The 23,179-nt window shown below is 37.6% G+C and overlaps 1 protein-coding gene across 2 annotated transcripts; it reads left to right on the top strand.

Moving 5' to 3' along the window:
* Positions 1–273: 273 nt before the first annotated feature.
* On the top strand, positions 274–18,905 carry LOC127651885 (CRACD-like protein). 2 transcript variants are annotated; one of them, XM_052137927.1, is made up of 12 exons: positions 274–355; positions 7,758–7,879; positions 9,611–9,678; positions 11,051–11,207; positions 11,845–11,974; positions 12,191–12,352; positions 12,457–12,516; positions 12,981–13,205; positions 13,692–15,090; positions 16,136–16,572; positions 17,824–17,941; positions 18,096–18,905. In XM_052137927.1, exons 3-12 carry the CDS (start codon positions 9,630–9,632, stop codon positions 18,245–18,247), a joined length of 2,889 nt encoding a protein of 962 aa, XP_051993887.1. In that variant the 5' UTR covers positions 274–355; positions 7,758–7,879; positions 9,611–9,629; the 3' UTR covers positions 18,248–18,905. The 2 variants fall into 2 exon arrangements, with proteins under 2 accessions (XP_051993887.1, XP_051993888.1); XM_052137928.1 differs by lacking the exons at positions 12,191–12,352; positions 12,457–12,516.
* The last annotated feature ends 4,274 nt before the right edge of the window (positions 18,906–23,179 follow it).

Here is a 23,179-nt window from a genome sequence, read left to right as displayed (position 1 = left end):
ATGCATTTATAAAATGTGAGAAATTTTGTTTGCCAAGTGCCTTTTTTTCTCGTGAATATGGTAATTACCCACCATAATAACTATACAATAATATATTTATGTACATTGCAAAAATATAAAATAATCTCTGAATTAAAACACCTCAAATACACAAATCCTGAATCTGATCACACATCCTAACTTTCTCCTACTGCACCTGTTCGACTTCCTGCGCTCTGCGTGAAGCTGTGTGACGTCATCGGCTGGGGTGTAACCAATCACGTGAGCGCTCTAGATTATTTCCACAGCAGCTCGAGCTGGACAGGCACTATTGATTATAGTCGCGCATTTGCGCGCTTCTGCATATTCCACAAAGGTAAGACATTTGTGATGCTGCTGTTTTTTTATTTTTCTACATATCCTCTCCACGGAGAATTTTAGTACACTTTTGGAGTTTTAGTAAACATCGAGACAGTTATTTCTGGGAAGATGAAACAATTCCAAGAAAAGTGCATATTTCTAAGATATCTTTAACTTGAAAACACTGTTTTTTAATACACTAGCAGATTATATTTTGACATGCAGCCACTATCAGAAGTACAAATTCAGCATTGATATCATGTGCAGAAGTAGCTGTTGATTTTGAATACAGAAGTCTTATTGGTTTAGACTGAAAGTAAGGTGAAGAAGAATATTCAGCTGTTGAAAAGGTAAACTCTAAGAACAAAGTTCCTATCTGAGGCTAAAAATAATCTCTTGTCTGGAGATATACAATGAAACGAGACTATTCAAGATATTAAGGTAAAAGAAAATTGAAATGCTCATTATTTTCATTCTGTTACTGAGCGCATCTCACCAACTGATTTTCAATTCTTATTATTACAAATATGTACAATAGCAAAGAGTTTTGCATGAAATCCCTGAGTGAACAACTCTCTGTGCATTAGACTTACCGTGTTACCCATGATGTCATACACTTGTAAGGACAATGCGTTCAGTTAAGTGTGTGCATGCATCACTTGTGATAGTAGATCATTGTAAAACACATGGTTACTGTACTTGACATGTGAAGTGTTCTTCTTCAGCTTTAATACAGTTTAGTTTTAGTGAGATACCAAGTTGGCTATTACAAAGGGCCTATTATTCATGGCAGGGTTTGTCTGTGTTAAAGGGATAGTTCACCCTAAAATGTAAATGATCTCATCATTTACTCACCCTCATGCCATCCCAGATGTGTATGACTTTCGTTCTTCTGCTGAACACAAATTAAGATTTTTAGAAGAATATTTCAGCTCTGTTTGTCCATCCAATGCAAGTGAATGGTGGACAGAACTTCAAATCTCCAAAAATCATATACAGGCAGCATTAAAGTAATTCACAAGACTCAGTGGTTAAATCCATGTCTTCCTAAGTGATACGATAGATGAAAAAGATCAATATTTATGTCCTTTTTTACTATGAATCTCTACTTTCACTTCTACATTCTACTTCTTTTGTTTTTTGGTTATTCTTCAAGTATATCTCTACCGTCTGGTCAGGGCTGGTCAAAGGTGGAGATGTATAGTAAAGAAGGACTAAAATATTGATCAGATTATATGGATTTAAAAAAGGTCTGGCCACCATTCACTTGCATTGTATGGACCTACAGACCTAAGATTTTCTTCTACAAATCTTCCTTTGTGTTCAGTAGGAGAAATAAAGTCATACACAGCTGTGATGGCAGGTTCATTTTTGGGTGAACTGTACCTTTAATGTGATGAAGTACATGCAGTTACTCTGCAAGGAAACCTGTGTGAACTTGATGGGAACTGACTTTATCCTTCCACTATCCACCAGTTGGTTAAAAGTAATGGCAATAAACGCCAAAGGAACGTTGTTTGATATTTTGTTATCTAATGCAATTAAGTTCATACGTTTGTTATTTAAGTGTCCAAAAGTGTCCAAATACTTTTCAGTTGGCCAGTGTCCTACAGTCAGGGATAGATTCAGGCATATTTAGATGCTTTGTACACATAATCTGACATAATCTGTGAAGAACAAAATGGTAAATCTCCTTCCCTACTGCTGTTTCAACTAAAACCATCCCAGAGTTGATTAGGTAAAGAGTAGTAGGTGTTCAGGTTGTGATATAACTCCTACACTTTTATTAAAACAGCTGTATGATGGGCCAGGGTAGCTCAGCTGACTACCATCCCTGGAGTCGTGAGTTTGAATCCAGGGTGTGCGGAGTGACTTCAGCCAGGTCTCCTAAGGAACCAAATTGGCCCGGTTACTAGGGAGGGTAGAGTCACATAGGGTAACCTCCTTGTGGTCACTATAATGGGGTTCTCGCTCTTGGTGGGGCGTGTTGTGAGTTGTGCATGGATGCCGTGGAGAAAAGCGTAAAGCCTCCACACGTGCCATGTCTCCGCAGTAAGGCACTCAACAAGCCACTTGATAAGATGCACGGATTGACGGTCTCAGACACGGAGGCAACTGAGATTCATCCTCCGCCACCTGGATTCAGGCGAGTCACAACGCAACCACAAGGACTTAGAGCGCATTGGAAATTGGGCATTCCAAATTGGGGAGAAAAACTAACAAAAAAACAGCTGAATGATGTTTACAGGAAAAGGAAAAACGATAATCCATAGGTCAGTAAGTTTAAGATGAAAGCAGGGTTAAGGAGGGGTTGAGTATCTTCAAAACACAGTTAATGTTCAAGCAGATTAGTCACCCTCTCTGTTGAGCAGTTAATGTTTGCAGTTTACTCGATTTAGAGAATGAGCAGCAAGCTGTTCAGAAGTATGTAATTTGTTCGATGTAGGATCACATACGATTTAGCCAACTTGTACGAATCCATATGACTTCTCCATGAGAGTGGGTTGCCCATTCATAGGCAAAATTGGAAACACTGTGGTGCTTTCAAAAGATTGCTGGTTGTTTGGAGAATCCCGACCAGCCTGACACATCTTTAGCTCAACCAGTGGTGTGAGTTTGGGGCGGGGCTGTTTATTTGTTAGACCTATGGCAGACAGCGTTCATCACTATACTGTAGTGTACTATTGTAACTAGTGCCCTGCTAGATAAAATTGGAACTTGTTCCTAGTTAATTTTCATAGTTATGTATTATGTATTTGAATAACGTTTCCTCTATATCCTTTAGATGTCTCATAGCCAGCCTGGAAAAACAAATCAGTCCTTATATGGGATTTTGAGTGCTTTATAGTGAATGTACTGAACTGTACAACCTCTACTTAATCTACCACAGGCTGTACAATGTACAAAGGTGGGCCTGATTTTTGTTCCTCTGTGCAGATTGCATTTCACCTGAGTAACACAGTACTTGAATGGGTGCATTCATACCTGAAGAGAAGGGAAGGTCAAGTCTGAAAGAATGAAGCCAGAGAAGGTGAGCTAGAGTTAGAGAGATCTAAGGGAGAAAATCTCTGGGTTTTTGGCTGGAAAAGGTCAGAACCACTAGTTGCCAGCTACATAATATTGTCTCGTGCTTGGATTTCTCATAGAGGATCAATGTAGCATCTGCAGGTCATTTATGAGCAGGCCGAGAGGTTGATTAAAGCTTGTTGACATTCGTAAATTGTGCAAGCTGTTGATTTAGAACTGCTGGGAAACTCCTCTTGTGTCACTTGCACTGATGGGAAGTCGCAGATGTGTCTCTAATGTTAATAGATAAGCTGCAAACATGGATTTCCCTGGTTAGCGCAAATCATTGTCTGTGAATGATTACTTTGAACATACGATTTTGAAAAGAGCCAAAAATCAACAAACAAGTTAACCTTAATCTCTGAACAATCATTTTAATTTGTTATGAATAATTTAAATTTCATGGCTCTGACGACTTGATACAGTATAACAAATTTACATTTATGCATTTGGCAGACACTTTTATCCAAAGCGACTTACAGTGCAATTATTAAATTATTATACTCAAGGACACAATGGTGGTGGCTGTGGGGTTAGAACCTGTGACCTTCTGATTACCAGCCCTGTGCTTTAACCACTACACCATTCTGTGTGATTCCTTAAGAATCATTGTAATTACCAGAAACACACACACACACACACACACACACACACACACACACACACACACACACACACACACACACACACACACACACACACACACACACACACACACACACACACACACACACACATGTTGTGTTTCCATGTTTTATGGGGACTTTCCATAGACATAATGGTTTTTATACTGTACAAACTTTATATTCTATCCCCTAACCCTAACCCTACCCCTAAACCTAACCCTCACAGAAAACATTCTGCATTTTTACATTTTCAAAAAACATAATTTAGTATGACTTATAAGCTGTTTTCCTCATGGGAACCGACAAAATGTCCCCACAAGGTCAAAAAGTTCGGGTTTTACTATCCTTATGGGGACATTTGGTACCCACAAAGTGATAAATACACGCTCACACACACACACACACACACACACACACACACACACACACACACACACACACACAGTGTTTATTTTGTATTGTTTTTTTTTGTCATAGTTTTAGTATTTTGATAAAAATGTCCCACAAAATTAGGAATGCACCGATACCACTTTTTCTCTTTCGTTCTGATTCCGATATCTGAAATGTCAGTATTGGCTGATACCGATCCAATACCAGTTGTTGTTTTTTGGGGCATAATCAGTTTAGAATATCTTTTCCTCATTGTGTGGAACTGGGGTACTCTTTTATATGTAAAGAAACACAAACCTCTAACTACACATTATTTCAATATAAATGTATAGCCTATAAAAAAATACACTTTATTGTTAATGTTAACTAGTTTACTGGATAATGCAGCAGAAAAATTTACAGTCATTCCAGTCTATGACTTAAATAGAAAAGAAGCCAGATATCTATGCACATTTCTTTCAACTTGTATCTGGACTTCTCAACTAATCTCAAAGTTAAATTTGAAAGATATCAGTCCACTTTTCATTCACACTGTTATTTGTCGGAAACCTTTCAACTTAAATATTGTTATAATTTGTAAAATTATATTATGATAATAATAATAATAAATGTATAATAATAATAAATGCGCCAAACCCCTCAAAAATATAAACAAACCAGTACAAGCTGTGATAGTTAATGTAAAGCGCTCCAGTTTCACTTTAAACGATCGTGTAATGGCAAATATTCTTTGCTCACTCTATTTGTGTGGAGTAACGAAATGATGAAACGAAATCTCAAAGGGCTCGTGGGTTTAAACAAAGAGCATTAATTAGGACAGAAATATTTTACTATTGTATAATCTAATAAAATATTATATCAATATATCAATATATATTATAACAGTCTAAATGTAAAATTGACAAAAACTAAAGTTGACCAAAAAGAGAGACATATTTTAAGTATTATATGTACTTGCTTGATTAGTGGGTGGGTTACCTCCCCCCCATCCCCCCTGGAATCTATGCCACTATGTAGCACACACGCAGAAAAAACACACCTTAAAGAAATATGACAATTAATCGTGAAAGCCCTTAAAGAGACAATTAATCATCATAATCGCAATTATTTAATTTGACAATTCGTCAGCCAAATTTCATAATCGTGACAGCCCTAGTTTGAACACTCAATGAAGTCCTGTAAGTATCTGTATGTGGGCTAGTTCACAGCAGTTGAATTAGTTTCTTATTCAAATTCTGGTCAAATGCTCCTCAGGTGCCATTTTAAATGTATATTATAAGTGAACCGACCTATTGAGCATCTACATCTTGAATGTTATTCATGAGTAGCGCTCACGTGAAAATAGCAGCAAGCTCTGAGGGCATAAAATAGCTGACTGTGACCAGACTGTGCATGCTATGTATGTGTGTCAACAAAGCAGCGCCCTTCACAAAAGTGCTGTGCTTACATATTATAATCACAGAACACAGTATTTACTAATTATGCAAGTTGTACTGTTGTGTAAATGTCATGGATATAGAGATTAATCTCATGTATAAATAGGATGCGTTTGAGTGAGGTAATTAACCTGTTTGTAAAGCGGTTAATTTAGCTGGTGTTCAGCTCTTTCTGTTTACGCACCTTATACTGGATTATATGAATACATTTTTTGCTGTCAGTGTCAATACATTGATATTGTATATTTAAGTGACAATCCAAACTTAGAAAAACATAAGGGAACAATTTACGTATACCCATGAATTAGAATGAGACACCCTTCACACTATGCAAGACTTTACACACCTCAAGAGATACATTTACATGAGTATATCGGTCACCACAACTCAATTGAGATTGAAGATATGCTCTAGTTTGGTGGGAACATTAGGGTAGTGATCTGAAATAGTGTTCTTTTCCAAGTCATGTCAGACAGAAATATTTACAGCATTCCTGAAGGCTCCCAAGCACACTGAAGTAACCAAACTTCCTTAATAGATGCAATTAAAGCAACTCTGTTACTACAGCAGTAGCACTCAGTCATGCATTGATTATTTCAGAACATTTAAGTAATGCAATTGCAAACTGTCGTGCTCAAGATTCAGACTGCAGAAAGAATTCTTTTGTCCTTCTCACTCTGTGTGTGTGTGTGTGTGTGTGTGTGTGTGTGTGTGTGTGTGTGTGTGTGTGTGTGTGTGTGTGTGTGTGACATCTGTTGTAGGGTATAAAAAGCCATGCCCTTGATTAATCCTCAACCACAATGAACCCCCTACCTAAAACATGATAATGTCAGGTCACATATTATTTCAGAAATGGATGTTGTGGTCAAATTTGAATGGCCATTTTGTCAGTCACACTTCTCTTTAATATTTTAGGAGAAAAGTCACCTGCCTACCATAATTATTAACTCTTATTGAAGACAAAGATGCTTTAGTAAGGGCTTTTACTAATACAAATCACTGAGTTCTTTAGCTGATAATTTTAACATGTGAGTGAACTATCCATTTAAAGGTACAACATGTAATATATTTACTGTACTAAAGCATAAAATTATCATATTTTGTTATCAGAGATTTAGGAAACATGCTAAGTTGAAATACTGGCTTCTCTGAAACAATGCAACAGCCAGTATATTCCACTTTGAAATGTCCGATCAGGGACCGGAATTTCTGTTTGTGTTTTGGCCTGTGTGATCCTGCCCACTGCCCATTTTCCAAAAGTATTTAGACACCACGGGTTGCTAGATTTGAAACAAGTTAGCAGGCAAACACAGCATACTGCAACCATGGAAGCCAACAATATATCTAGCTAACATTGACAGAGTTATAAAAATCCACATGAGCTGGTTTATAATGATCAACTTACAGTTTCGCTTGCCATTGTCAGTTTGCTCGTTCCTGTTGTGTGTCTCAACCTGGCATCCCACGTGAGAGTTGAGTCTGGGGAGTAGGAGAGACAACTCTCTCCAATATTTTGAATTTGGACTGCAGGACCCATTTTAAACACTTGATGTCAATGTTACATATTGCTCCTTTAATTTCTATAATTACATGCATTTTTGCATTTACCATGTTAGAGTTCATAAAGTTGTGTTACACACCACACGGACCCAGTGACCGTGTCTGAGAAGATGTGACCCAAGCTAGGTTCACAATACATCTTATTTACTGCCCTGTCATCCTTGGTGACTTGAAAACTCTTTGTTAACTCTCTCTCTCTCTCTCTCTCTCTCTCTCTCTCTCTCTCTCTCTCTCTCTCTCACAAACACGCATGCACACACGCACACACATTCTGTCTCTCTTTCCCTGACTCTGTCGTTCTACCTTGCACAACTACTCCCCTCTTAAACTTCATTTGCAGATGCCAATGATCTAGAACTATCAAGGGGAGTGGGGACCAAAGAAAAAAAAAACTCTGAAGAAAACAACTGAACCACTAAGTAGATATCATTCAGCCTGAACGTACGGAACGTAGAGCTGCTGGTAAGTTAAGACGAATTTTCTATTTCATGTTTTTGTTCATTTTAGTTTAGCAACACATTTAGGAATCAATAATAAAAAAATCTTTAAAATAAATTCCATTTGGTGTGATATCTTGCTGTTGAATGCAATGACATTCATACATTTAAGTGTGGCTTCAGTGTCGAAATGCTTTTTGGGGCCACTGCATATGAATTTGCTGCCAAAATGTAAAGCACACTGACATTTATGAGTGCAACCTGCAGGAAAATTACTTGGAAACTCGAACCTTGATGTTTAGCCTTCCTCTATGATGACATAATGGCCTATTGATTTTTGGTCTTTTGGTTAAACAAGAGCCAATTGTCTGGTGTTGTGTTGATTCGAATTGTGTCTACATGAAGGTAACGTGGACGCACAATACTTTAGTCATGCTTACAGCCACATGACAGTAGACAGAGTGTAAAGCAGGGCTTATTGGCATATTTCTGTCATATGATTGTTTGGTTAAGGAGTGAGGACAATAGCAACAGGTGTGTATGTGTGCCAAGGCATATGTCCTGTATGGCAGTGTACACAAAACATTGTTGGATTTAATAGATCAGGTTTTTAATAGAATCATATCATGCAAAATCTTTTAGACACATGCATAAAGAGCACAGCTAATTCTTTTAGTTTCCCCTTTGGTTCATAAAGTTACAGCCATGACAAATGGCAACAGACTGCTGTTTTTATTATCTTTTAAATAGTGTTGCTTCTTAAGACAGGCATATTAATTTGGGTTAGGGATTTAGCATTGAAACATGCTAGAACATTGAAATAAATGCAAGTTTAAGTGTCTTATACCCATTCCAGTATGTTCCACTCTTCTACAACACTCCAAAGACTAATACTGAGAAGTGAGGAAATGTGTGTGGATATGAGTTTGCTTGGACAAGGGCTTGGTTACCCAGGTTGCAGCAAAGGTGCACACACACTGTTTGTCTAATAGTCGCTGTAACATCGCGTCACCCTAGTGCATCACTAGGCAACTGGCGCCTCAGTCCAGGCCAAAGTTAACTATTCTCCCCCCATAGATCTCTGTGTTTGTATTACGAGAGGCCACTGATATATCACAATTCAATGCCAATAAAAAGACACAGGACACGTTTGTACAACCTTTGGTTTGCCAATGAGACTGGCCTTACAGGATTAAGGCATACTGTATGTTGTGTGGTCATGCTTCATGTCATTAAATCATTTAAGCAATATTCTGAGTGCTATGATAATGTATCATATGCCAGCAGTATACAATACTCAATTTAACAGTGATACACCATTTGATTTAGGCTTGCAGAAGGTGTCACTTAAATTAGGCTGACTTGAAGCTGTTTCCATATATATTATTTGCTTCATGAGGATCTTTAAACTGAAAACAGTAGCAAATCAACTCTTTCCTTACAAGGGCATTGCAGAAGAATCTAAGAGACTCAGAACAGGGTTTACCACCTTTGAACACAGGAAACGTTGGAATAAAGTGTGTGCAAACAGAGTGTATTAGTCAACCGTGATCAGCTGGTTTTTACAGCTAGACATGCAGAAGATAAGTCTCTTCCACACAGACGAGCAGGTTTTTTGAATGAAGTCTGATTGGCAATTGCATTTGGCCAGTCTACAGACCATCCATACCAACGAGCATCATCACATGTCAGAGATGAATGTTACCTTATGTTATTTTTAATGTCTTTTGAAGATAATACTTATTGTCTCATGCAGTCTGGATCAGCAGATAGACATGGAATCCAGCACTGGAGAAACTGACAAGAATGGAGAGGAACTCACAGGTTGGAAAAATGTGTACATTCTTCATTAACAGTACATGAGTGGCAACATGCTACAGTGATTTTACCATAGTTAAGGGGTGTTACTAAAACCTAAACAAAAGTGCCAAAAACTCTCTTAACCATGGTAAAATCACTGTAACATTTGTCCTAGTGTGGCTTATTGCTTTTATAAAATGGCAGCAACAGTAATTTGAAAAAAGACACCAATTTTCAACACATAATCACATTTATTAATACTAATGATCACAACAGACATTCCTAGACAATTAACCTAAAATAGCAAACAAATTAATAAAAAAAAAATATATATATATATAAAATAGCCTAACTGTTTATGATTGCCAAAGTATGAAGAAAGATGACGCATTGATATGGATTGCAAATAATGTGCAGCACATGAGTGTGTTTATCAGCTACTTCAAAGAGTCTCATCCAATCAGATCTAATCATTTCATTTATGGGTATTTAGTCTTTTTTTTCTCTCCTTCACATAATGTCATCCATCTGTCACTCAAAAAAAACATTTGAGCCTATTTTTTAAGATTTTCACATTTTAATTTCATAACACAATTCCCTCAAATGTAATTGAGTAATCTTTAAAGGGATAGTTCACCCAAAAATAAAAACTCTCTCATCATTTACTCACCCCCATTCCATCCCAGATGTGTATGATTTTCTTTCTTCTGCAGAACACAAAATATATTTAGAAGAATACCTGAGCTCTGTTGGTCCATACAATGCAAGTGAATGGTGACCAGAACTCAGAAGGTCACATAAAGGAGGCATAAAATGTAAACATATGACTCCAGTGGTTAAATCTATATCTTCTAAAGTGATATAATAGGTGTGTGTGTGTGTGAAACAGATCAATATTTAAGACCTTGTTTTGGACTTTGACCAGCACAAACCAGTAGGTGGCTGAATGTGAAAGTGAAAGTCACTTCCACACCAGAATGTGAAAGTAAAAGTTAAAGTGCAGATTTACAGTAAACAAAGGAATTAAATAGCGATCTGTTTCTCACCAACACCTATCAAATTGCTACAGAAGATATACATTTAACCACTGGCCTTTTGAGCCTTCAAAGTTCTAGTCACCGTTCACTTGCATTGTATGGACCATAGAGCTGAAATAATCTTTAAAAAAATCTTTGTTTGTGTTCAGCAGAAGAAAGAAAGTCATACATCTGGGATGGCATGACGGTGAGCAAATGATGAGAGAATTTTCGTTCTTGGGTGAACTATCCCACCAAAATTTAATTCATACAATATTATTTTATAAATATAAAATTGAAATGCGTAAATCTTAAAAAACATTTTTGAGTGTATTTCTGATCTATTTAAACCAATCCTGTTGATTTCTGGTCTTCCACAGGGAGGAAGAAGTCACGTTTTAAACAGCTGAAGACACGTCTTTTTGGGAAACTGAAGAAAAAGGAAAGTGAAGGCCTGATGAAGCAAAGTCAGTCCGCCAGTGACATCACAGCTCCAGAGGGTAGGAGGGAAGGATATGACTCTGAGGATGACTGTTTGTAAGTGGCTGATGCATGTAGAATTTTGTGTGGTTTTGTTACATTTTTATTCGTTGTCTTTTATTTTGAAGTTTAGCTCCATGTCATTTCCTGTTCCGTTCCATTCTGGTTCCTGTCGTGATGATGGTATGTGATGTCTGTGTGTTCATTTTGTATGTTTCGGTTTATGTCCTTTGTTTTGTCATGTCTTTTATTTTTTAAGTTAATGTTCATTTTTCATTTATATTAATGTTTTGGTACTTTCGCATTTTTGGATAATATTAATAAACTGCCACATAACAAAACCGGATGTCAGGAATGGAACAGGAAATAGAACTATGATATGACATAGAACTAAACTTCACAAAACGCTACAATGCGTTAATAAAAAAAAAGTGCTATCCTACCCATTATGTACTGTAATACAAAATACAATTTTTATTACATTAAAATTACATTACAAAAATGCAAAGATTGATATTTTATTGTTTTGAATTATAAAAATGTTGTACACTATAATGCATTATCATATTGTATGTATTGTGCTATATTGTGTTAGCATATACATTATACTGAAAGTATGAAGTTATGACTTCATATATATTTATTGTATCCATGTCCAGCTAAATAACACAAACCTATTCAAATTGACCCACAGGTACCCACAGTGCCTGAGCACCAGGGCGATGTCCCATGATAGCATCTTTATTACTGATCAGACCCAGACCCCAGAACCAACAGGGGTTCTTTCACAAGAGAACGTTCATGGCAAAATTAAGGCTTTGCAAGTAAGGAAATGTTCTTTGTAAGGAGGTTGAAAGCTGGCAAACCCAATCACAAATTCTTTAATTGAGGGAGATTAGATTTGATCAGGTACAAGGACCCTTACTGAGTACCAGCAGTTTGAATTGAGTCAGATATTTATTGGCTAATACATTTTTGCAGACGTTTGAGGAAGGCGTTCCATAAATTTACTGTTAGGTGATTCTGTTTGGTTTTGATAGTTAAAACTACAGCAACAGAACTTGCGTCTGGGCTCTCCTCCAATGTCAATCTCTGGTAAATGCACAGAGGACTCAGGAGCAACTTCAGAGGATGATGGTTTACCTTGCAGCCCACCTGAGATGTCCTTCCATGAGCGAGGGATGCATGGAGTAGTTTACAAGGTGAACAAAGAACAGAGATATACACAGATTGTAGGCTAGACTTAAACACAGCCACCTAAAACACCTGGAAAATGATTGGGATCATTATGCCATTTCTATTCCAGTATCCAGAACATCTGAGCTCTCTAAGTTTAGCAGGAACAGGAAGTGAAGAGGAGGAACAGGTAACATTATTTTCAAAATCAACCCTGGTTTAATGTCAAGGAGTGATATCAACATCATAATAGGCGTTTAAAGCTCAGGGCTTTAGAAAGGTTCTTTGAGAGGTACAGAAATGGGATAGTTCACCCAAAAATCGAAATTAATTTGCTCACCCTATTGATTTTGTGTCTTCTTTTTTCTCAAAGCTCAAACCCATATGACTTACGTTCCTCTGTGGAACACAAAAGGAGAAGTTATGTATAATGTTAACTCTCAGTCACCATTCACAATCAAGGAATTGTATGGAATGAAACGGAATGGTGACTGAGGCTATCAGTCCCTAATAATCTACCTAACACCTTAATTTGTGTTACTGAAGAAAATAAAGTCATATTGGTTTTGCAACAGCACATATTTGGTGGACTGCCACTTTAAGGAAGATACTACATATATATTATATGACACTAGCAAATTTTGTCTCATCCAGGGTGATCCGTTCCAGTCATCATCAAGGCCTTTATCACCAGTTTCTAAGCTGTCTCCTCAGACAGTCATCTCCCCCACCTCAGCTTCGTACACACCACCTACAGGAGTTGACTTCAGTAGCCCTGTGTATTACACGCCAAGGTTGGATAACTCGGCCGCTCGTCATCGCATGTTAATCAAACCCAGGAACCAAAGAGCCAGTACAAAGGGCAAAAAAGTGCCAATGGTAAGACAGCTTTTGAAGTTACTTCAAATGAAGCCATTAAGCTGTCAATGTTCCCTTTTATTTATTCCTTGCTGAGCAAAACCTATTTCTATTGGGCCGACCCTTCAGCCACCTGAGAAATATACATTGATTATTATATAATATATAGAGACCAATTTCAGTAGTCGGTATACCAGTGAAAGTTAATTATTCATTCACTGTATTAAAAGAGTATCACAAAGCAGTCAAAGTGCACATTCGTCAATTGAGTGCGTATTCGCTTGTGGTCGAAATAGTATACTTTGAAAGACAATGCGGTCGATCTGATCCACAATGCAGAAAAATATATATACCCGAGACTTTAGAGGGAACATGATTAGCTGTGTAGTTTTAATATATGTTAGGGGTGCAACTAAAGAACACAAATATCACTTATCATTAATACCATATGCAAAAATGTAACAATGATTTTGAATGTTTGGTTTAAACAAAATCTGTCTCTACCAGGAATCTCTCTCTCCCAAGCATTGCTCAGGAAGTCTAAATGACTTGAACAATGTTCTGTCTGAGGAGGGTGTTGATATTGAAACCACGATGTCCACAGAGACAATGTACAATCACTTGTGCTCTTCTCCAACTTTGACTTTAACTGAGAAACCTACCTCTCCAGAACCACAAACAACTACACCTGCAAACTCACTGCCGATCCAAGAGGAGAGATGCACCGTAATTGAAATGAATCCCCCATTTACTGATGTTGAAACCCTCAAGTCTCTTGAACCTGAGGAGAATGTCACCGCCAACCCTCTCTCTTTGCAACCGACACCCATTGGCTTGACCACACTGTCTTCTTGTAGAGTATCATCTTCAGAACATTATCTTGAATCCATGCAACCATCAAGGGAAATGGAGCCATTTAGAGCCCATTCACTTGTCCAGAGATATGAGGCAGAGGAGATCCAACCATCAAGGGAAGTAGATCCATTAAGAGTCCATTCGCCAATCCAGAGATCTGTTACTAAGGAGATCTTGATTTTTGATGAAAAAAGATCTCAAGGATCAAATGAGAACAAAGGTGGGCTACAAGCAGAAGCACCGCTCAAAGTACAACTTGTACCTGTGCCTCAAACCAAAAAAACTAAAATGGAAATAAGGAACCCTCCCTCTCCTAAAGGTGCCACAGAAGCCTATCAGAAGCCTTGGGAAGTTGGAATGGAATCTTCTACACCAGAACTGGTTGGTAGGACTACAGCACCCTTTAAAGGAGTTGTTGCGCCCCCTTCTGCAAGAGAGGGTGATGCCAAATCACAGACACCTAACACTGGAGCATTTCAGTTTTCCATCGCACCTGCTAAGTATCGCTCCAAAATGACTAGTGAGAATGCGGCGAAGCAGAACGAGGGATATTCGAAAGATGTTCCAGGAATCAAGATGCAATCCAACAAACCCAACCCAGAGCCACTAAAGGACGAAGCAAGGGAGACAAAACCAACAGAGTTGCAGCTCCTTCATCAGATGCAAGAGACAAAGAGCAGTAACCATAGAGAAGTAATATCTCCTGTTATGTCCAAACCAGCACTAGGAAACCACCTTAAGAAGAATGAGACCTCTACAGAATATGTTGAAATGGAGAAAGCCGAGGAACCTGAAGACCGGAAGAGTGCTTTTGGGGTGCAGCTTCGCACCACCTCTCTGTCTCTGAGATATCGCTCTGAGGTTTCCAAAATTAAGGATGAAACCAAGCGATACAGTTTAGAGTCGAATCAAATGCTAGCAGCCTCAGAAGAGCATGCTCGGAAAGCAGATACCTCCAAAAATATGTTGGATGGCAATTCCATCAAAAAGCCCAGTGCTCCCGAAAAAAAAGATTTACAGAATCTGCACTCTCAGCTTCCTGCCACAGATAGTGAGTGTGTCTTTCTTCTTTTTATTAACCTTTAAAATAAGTTACGTTATATGGTGGTAATTTAATGAAAAGAGCTTCTGCAAGAAGTCCTATAAGGACTAGTTTAACTAAAATTAAAATTCTGTCCTCATTTATTCATTCTAATGTCACTCTGAACCCATATATGATTGATTGTCTTCCATGGAAAACAAAAGGGGATGTTAGTCCTGAAACATTATGCATTTCGTAAAACTTAGAGTTATCTTCAGACGTCTGTTTCATTAAATTGGATGTGTTATTATTCAGGTAAATTTCTCTAAATATATTACATTTAACTTAACTTTCTCAGCAATATTCTCTTCAAACTGTTGCTCCGCCATGACAGTAGTTGGCTTGAAAGAGAAAAATCACAGTGGAAGGGGACAGATCACATTAATGTCTGCTATATAACATTGAGAATGCATCGCGCACTTGCGTTGTGTTATTGATTGTGATCTGACACATTTTGGAACCCAACAAGGCACGAACTTGAGATTGCTTAGCTAGAAATGTCTGTGTTCACATACTTGCATAGTGTATGTTTCTGCGTTTATAGGGAATGTTAGGGACTGACACATTCTTGTCCTAAACATAGCTTGATTATAGTGCAACTATTATAACAAAGCGCAGGGGTCTCGGGATGCACTTTTAAAAGTTTCTGTTCTTTTTAACATGGCACATCGTCTAAAAATGTTGTGCACTTGCGCAAGATGCTGAAAAAACAGCAAGAAGCAGCACAACTGTCAAAGACTTCCATCTAGCGCTTTTTACAAAGAATAACAATGAGTGCCGCAAAATTGCATTCAGTGTGAAAATCCCAAAAGTCACCATTCGCTTCAAGTGAATGAAGACTGAGGCTCACATTCTGCCTAACATCTTTTGTGTTCCACTTAAGAAAGTCAAACAGGATTGGAATGAAACGTGTGTAATCGATGACAGATTTTAAATTTTTGGGTGGACTATCCCTTTAATTATGAGTGTTTCAAGCTGATCAGCATTATTATTAAAATGAAGTATCAATTTATAGATGGAAGATCATCCCAAGACATGTTGGGACAAAGTAAAGAGGCTGGATCTGAGCCAGGCTGGATGAGTCTAGCAAGAGAGAAGACCAGGGCTTACCAGCCATTCTTGAGCAGATTTACCACAAATCAATCACCGCAAGTCCACTCTCCACCGCAAGTCCACTCTCCACCTCCAACAGTACCTCACTTGCAGCCTCCAACACCATCCTCACAGCCCAAAACACAGCCAGTAACCACCATGTTTCTTCCATTGAAAACACAGCACACACTAAATGCACCAATTCAGACAGCCAACCAGCAATCTTCACAAGTGACAACTCCGAGATCTCCCACTAAACCAACCCCAAGTGGAATAAAAGACAAGCAATTATCATCAGGTTGGAGGGCAGAGAACACAATTAGCCCATCAGCAGGTGGAGGAAAAATAACTGACATTAAGGCAAGTGAGAACTGATTGTCTTTGCTTCTTTATTTTTCTTTCTATTTGCCCCCTAACAGCACCCTAAACTTACTGTTTATAACAACGTAGCTATTTAATTTATGGCTCTCTGAAATACTTAATAAATGCTTACTAATAATTTTTGATATTCTATGACTTCCATTGCATTTTTAGGTGCCCAAGCACCAAATGTGCTAGAACCTATTGCATTTGTATTGATTTTCGTATTATTCGTATTAGGGGTCCAAGCACCGAAGGTACTTTAAAAACTATAAAATCATTGTCACTACTTAGTCGTTTGTCCAATTCGCTTGAAATTTGGTAAAAATCATCTACAGACCCTCATGACAAAATGTATCAAAATAATTTAAATGCCAAATCATTACAAAGATATAAGCAAATCAATATGTTCGGTAATGCACAATTTGATTTATTTCCCAATATCTACTTATCACAAATTCCAAATGTAACAAAACCCCTGTATACATATATCAACAGGACATTTTGGGGAATCATGCAGAATTGTGTACAATTCTGCCCATAGTGGGTGCTACAACTAAAAAACTGTCACAACTCCGCAGCCATTTGATCAACAAAGTTCAAAGTTCTAGAACTTGTCCTAGGCCGTTTGTCTGAATCGCACAAAATTTGGTACACATCATCTACAGACCTTCCTAATAAAAATGTATCAAAAGAATTTTGATTTGTGTAGTCGTTCAGAAGATATAAGCCAATGTGTTTTTGGGTGTGACCTATTATGTCTAATTGGCCTGTAACTTGTTAGTGCAATATCCAAACTTAACAAACCTTAGTACACATGGACAACAGAGCATTCTGAGGTCACGTGCAAAATCTCAATGATAAGGGTGCTATAACTTAAGAAAACTGTGCATAAAGCTTTTGAAATGTGACACTAAAATAGCTTTGTCTAGCATCAATTCTGTCAAATTTGTTTATATTGGTCATCTCTCTCCATATGTGCTTGGATACCAATAATGGCCACTTGCAGATATATTATTTTATATTTATATTCATTTTGATATTTTATTTGTCTTTTTTATTTCATTCATTGTATTATTATTATCTAAGAGGTTAAGTAGCCATTTAACAAGTGAGATAATGTACATTCGACCAGTCAAATCGCAATCATGCTGTTGTTTCAGTGTACTATGAATGCAGTGTACCACTGTGAACAACATCATATTCCACCTACTAAATATCATTCTGACATTTTATTGCATTGTTTTGTAGGATAAAAGCATCCCTGCAGTTAGGATCAGTACATCAGCAACTGAATCAATAAAGAGAAAAGCAGTACCCAGTAAGATGGAAGGGAATACAAGCCCCATCACACCCACCAACACAGAATGTAATCTACTGTTTTTACTATCATTTTGATTATGTTTTTAATATAAGCTCCTCAAAGTTTTGTCATTATCTGATGAGTTTGACATTCACATTTGTGTATGTGTGTGTGTGTGTGTGTGTGTGTGTGTGTGTGTGTGTTTGATTCTTTCCATTAGTACCGACTATCACATCTGAGCTTCCATCATCATCATCCTCATCATTAGACTCACAGCAGCAGTGTCGGTCTGATGGAGCTCAGCCATCTTGGATGGAGCTTGCCAAAAGAAAGTCTTTAGCTTGGAGTGACAAAACTTTAGATTTTATTTGAAACAAGCAACCAGGGACATTCAGAGTTAGAGTGTTGGAATAGCGAATGTTACAATGAATGAATGTAAATGTTATATATGTTCATAAATTGATCTGTTGTGTGTGTGTGTGTGTGTGTGTGTGTGTGTGTGTGCGTGTGTGTGTGAGCGTGTATTTATCACTTTGTGGGTACCAAATGTCCCCATAAGGATAGTAAAACCCGACATTTTTGACCTTGTGGGCACATTTTGTCGGTCCCCATGAGGAAAACGGCTTATAAATCATACTAAATTATGTTTTTTGAAAATGTAAAAATGCAGAATGTTTTCTGTGAGGGTTAGGTTTAGGGGTAGGGTTAGGTTTAGGGGATAGAATATAAAGTTTGTACAGTATAAAAACCATTATGTCTATGGAAAGTCCCCATAAAACATGGAAACACAACATGTGTGTGTGTGTGTGAGTGAGTGAGTGAGTGAGTGAGTGAGTGAGTGAGTGAGATTTGTCTTGTTTTTTGCTGTTTGATTGTTTTAAATATAGTGCATTTGCAATAGACAAGGCTTACCTGTAGCTTTAAAGAATTACATGTTTACAAATGTTTGAAATATATTACACCATGCATTTGTTGTCTTTTACTGATCAAGTTTTCCTATATATAAATTATAGAGCTCATACCTGTATGACCATAGTCCATCTTTACAACACTATTTTTGTTCCTGGGTAGTAAGTGTTATTAACTAATTGCCTATGCCTACCAACACACTTTGCTTTTGTGACCAGGACAATGATATTTTGAAATTTACCTATTTATAATGAGAAAACGGGTGAATTTGTGTCTTTTCGTTCACATAAAGTCAGAAACAAAACGACATGAATTCAAATGAACATGTATTTTTTAGTAAAGTAATACAAAAACGACTAGAAAAGATTTGTGATTATACTGTAAATCACTGACGAATCAGCCCCCAAATGTAGTCTCCCGTCATGTTCTCGTTATACTGTCCTTGGTAGCCGCGTTCAAAGTCCAGATTATCCTGATGGAAGCACTCGCCTTGCTCCTACGAGTATGCTCCCATGTTCTCCTTGAAATAATCAAGATGAGCATCAAGGAAATGGACTTTGAGGGACATCCTACAGCCTATTGTTCTGTAGTTCTTCACCAGAGTCTCAACAAGCTACACATAATTTTTGGCCTTGTGATTGACCAGGAAGCCCTGAACCACTGCGACAAAGCTGTTCCTAGCCACTTTCAACTTACTAGTGAGCTTCTTAGGGAATTCAGTGCACTCCAGGATCTTCTTTATTTGTGGTCCAACGAAGACATCGGCTTTGAACGTTGCCTCAGACAGCTTAGAAAAGAAGTCTTGAAGGTACTTGAAGGCTGCAGACTTCTTATCTAGAGCTCTGATGAATTGTTTCATAAGGCCCAATTTGGTCAATAGTATCCAGCTGCAGACCCGCAGCATCACCAGTTTCAGAACCCCAGTTTCAGAACACCAGCGCCAGAACCTGAAGTGAGGGGCGGAGCTTACGTTCTAAACCGAGTAGCGCCACCTAACGTTTTGGAGAGTACTTTGCTTTTATTACAAACGAAACATCATACTTTATACGTATGTTATAATGATTCTTTAAGGTACAGTACAATAAGCACTTTAAAACATTGATCTTGTGTAATATAATTGTATATAGTTATCCGTTTCATTGTATTATGAGAGTTACTTCCTGATCATGATGGTGAAAAAAAATGCTTGAAACTTATGGGCATTTTATATAAAATATACTTTATTTCACAAGAACATGTGCAGCATGCATTTTTCTTTATGTAAAATAAAACATGTCAAAAAACTAAAAAGAGAGAAAATTCAGCATAATTTTAAAAGAAACAATAAAAATATATACAACAAATGACCAATTCACCCCTAGGCCCATTTTATCATGACAATCCTGTATAAATTAAACTTAAAATGTATCAAATGAGGAATTCACTCTCAGGCCCATTTTGTCCTTACATTCTTGCTAAAATAACTCCATGTCATCCCTGAACACAAAATGAAATAGAAAGGGCTCTCTGGAAGCTTCTGACTGTTCCAGGAGATTGTTGCGGCCTTTTCCTTGTGGTCTTCATTCATTCGAAATGTCTCTACAAGAGATGAAAGCACCACACAATAATCTCAACGTAAAAAAAACCCCATCAACTATAAGGTAACATTAACTCACAAACAATGCATATAACAGAGGAACGTGGAACAAACACTTTAACACCTTCACAAGATGTCTTCAAAACGTCACCGCAAGGCCCATTTACAACACGCAAAAATGTATCGAACCATCCGTAGAATTTTTTTTTTAATACAGTAAAGTATGACAACATATTCAAGCTTCATTAAGATGATAAAGTTATGCACAAATTAAATATTTAGCAGATAAACGCTGAACTTAATATATGCGATAATTTTTCACAACATGATGTCAAAAACTTTACACAACTCACCATACTCTCCGCCATGCTTGTCTCATTGTCAATAACTCCGCCCCTCACTTCAGGTTCTGGCGCTGGGGTTCTGAAACTGGGGTTCTGAAACTGGTGGTGCTGCGGGTCTGCAGCTGGATATGTCTCAATTTGGTGTCCACCAGTGGCTCCCACTTGACCTTGTTCCTCCCCACAGAGAACTCGGTCCGCTGTGGCCAGTCCCGTCTGTGGTAGTGTGCCTTGGTGTCCCTGCTGTCGCAGAGCCGTCCCAAAAAGACATTTTAAAATTAAAAACTTTTACAATTTTAAAAATGTATAACATAAAATTCCAAGCTCCAATTGTCCAGTTTTTTTGCAGTGTTCGCAGGTGAAATGAGGTTCCCAGGGCTTGTCTTGACCCCCGAAAGGCATACCGAAATATGCCTTGTAGGACTCTGACATCTTAGCAGATGCTGAGTGAAAATGTTGGAGAGTAACAGCCTCAGTCACCATTTACTTTCTTTTCATCTTATTTTATTCTATTTATTTTTTCTCCATAAAATGAAAGTGAAAGGTGACTGAGATGGTCTGTCCCTAATTAGGATACAGGTCAAGGTCCAAGTCAAATCAGAAAAATAACAAAATACAGTAAATGCTCTCCTTCCTTATACATCAACTGTAGATTCAATTATATTTATTTATTTATTGTAAGTAATGAAAACAAGACCATATCGAGGTTCTTGGCCTTTGATAATGAGATCATTATAGGACAGGCCTGGAAAGCTTGTGGAAATGAATTAAATCCTAACAATCATGGAAATTTCTTTGAATCAATAAAAACTTTCAAGCTCTAAAATATTTCATTGATTCTTGCTATCTCTATTTTGTAGAATAGATATAGAATATATTCTTGTAGAAATCCTTGGCAAACACAAACCTCAGGAAATATCGTGGAAACTCGGTCTAAACGGTGTGGATATTAGAGTTCTTAGACCAGAGCAATTGGTGAAAAGTCTGAACAAAGAGGTATATAAAGAAGAACTGGTGAGGAAAATGAGGACTTGATATGCAGGATTGTTTGAAGATTGGCCTTGCATTGGGATGTTATTGTGTCTGACGGCAGAGCGATATTATGAAGATGAAGCAAGTGAGAGATCTGGCTGATGATAATAATATGTAGACCCCCATTGCTTAGTCTCACCCTCTTCATTGCCTAATTGACCAGGCGGGGTCCCCTGAGCCCTCTGTTATTATTTATTAACAATTCAAAGATAAATAATTCATGACAGAGAAAAAGCAAGCAGGCAGGCATTGTTAATTGAGCATTGGAAGATGACAACAAGCCCCTTGCCTTGATTTAAGGCCCTCCTATTGTTGTTTTTTATATCTATTTCTCTATCTTGTTGTCTAATCTTTCTTTCACTCTAAATACAGAACATGCTTTACTTCTTACTATCTTATTTAAACCTACTTTAAAGTACATCAGAAAGTGACTTGACCTTGTAAGACAGGCATAAAATAATGTTATCCTTGTTGTCTGTTCCAGGAGCTTGGTAAACTCAAGCAAGCAAAATTATTGGAGCACATATAGCATCATTTTATCAGTGGTGAAGTAATATTGGAGGCAAGGAGGCAGAAGCGATGTGAAAGGTGTGGGTGAGAAACAGATCAATATATTTAAGACCTTTTTACTATAAATCTCCACTTTCAAAGAGCCCTCCTAAGCGATCTTCTCTCCTAAGATTTCTTCTTCTTTTATTTTTGGCGATTCTTTGTGCATATCGCCACCTACTGGGCAAGGAGAAGAATTTATAATAAAAAAGGACTATTGATTCTCATCCACACATACCTTATTGCTTCTGAAGACATACATTAAACCATGCAAATTCATACACATGGGATGGCATGAAAGGTGTGTGTGGTCATTTTGGGGTTAACTGTTCCTTTAAGACCATAAGCAATCACCAAGCAACCACCCAGAACATCCTAGCAACACCCTAGCAACCACAAAGGACTCAGTAACAACATAGCAACACCATGGCAATGAGTTCTACATGGATAAGCACTTCACATATTTTCAGAATCTAGGCTAGTCAATCTTATAAATTAAGAACCATTTAAAGGATATACAGGACATAATATTGGCATTATCTTTGGGTAAAAACAAAGGTTAATTTTAGCTTAAAATTAGCTTGTTTAAGGCATCAGATTTGTTGATGAGATAAACTGTCAACTGTCACAAAAGTATTTTAGAAGACTCATTCTGTGAAATACTTTGTGTTATATTATTTATGGTGTCATGTAATTACAGGAAATTGGCCCTTCCTTTTGTATTGATAGGATAAGAAAAGTTAAATAACCTGTCAAATATATACTGTATATACATACATATACACACACACACACACACACACACACACACACACACAGATGGCCAAAGTCTGCAATAGTGGACAGATTTTGCTCTTATGGAAAGAAATTGGTACTTTTATTCACCAAAGTGGCATT

Source organism: Xyrauchen texanus, chromosome 11 (assembly GCF_025860055.1).
Source record: "Xyrauchen texanus isolate HMW12.3.18 chromosome 11, RBS_HiC_50CHRs, whole genome shotgun sequence".
In the NCBI taxonomy this organism is placed as follows: domain Eukaryota; kingdom Metazoa; phylum Chordata; class Actinopteri; order Cypriniformes; family Catostomidae; genus Xyrauchen; species Xyrauchen texanus.
This window is presented reverse-complemented; position numbering and strand designations above follow the sequence as displayed.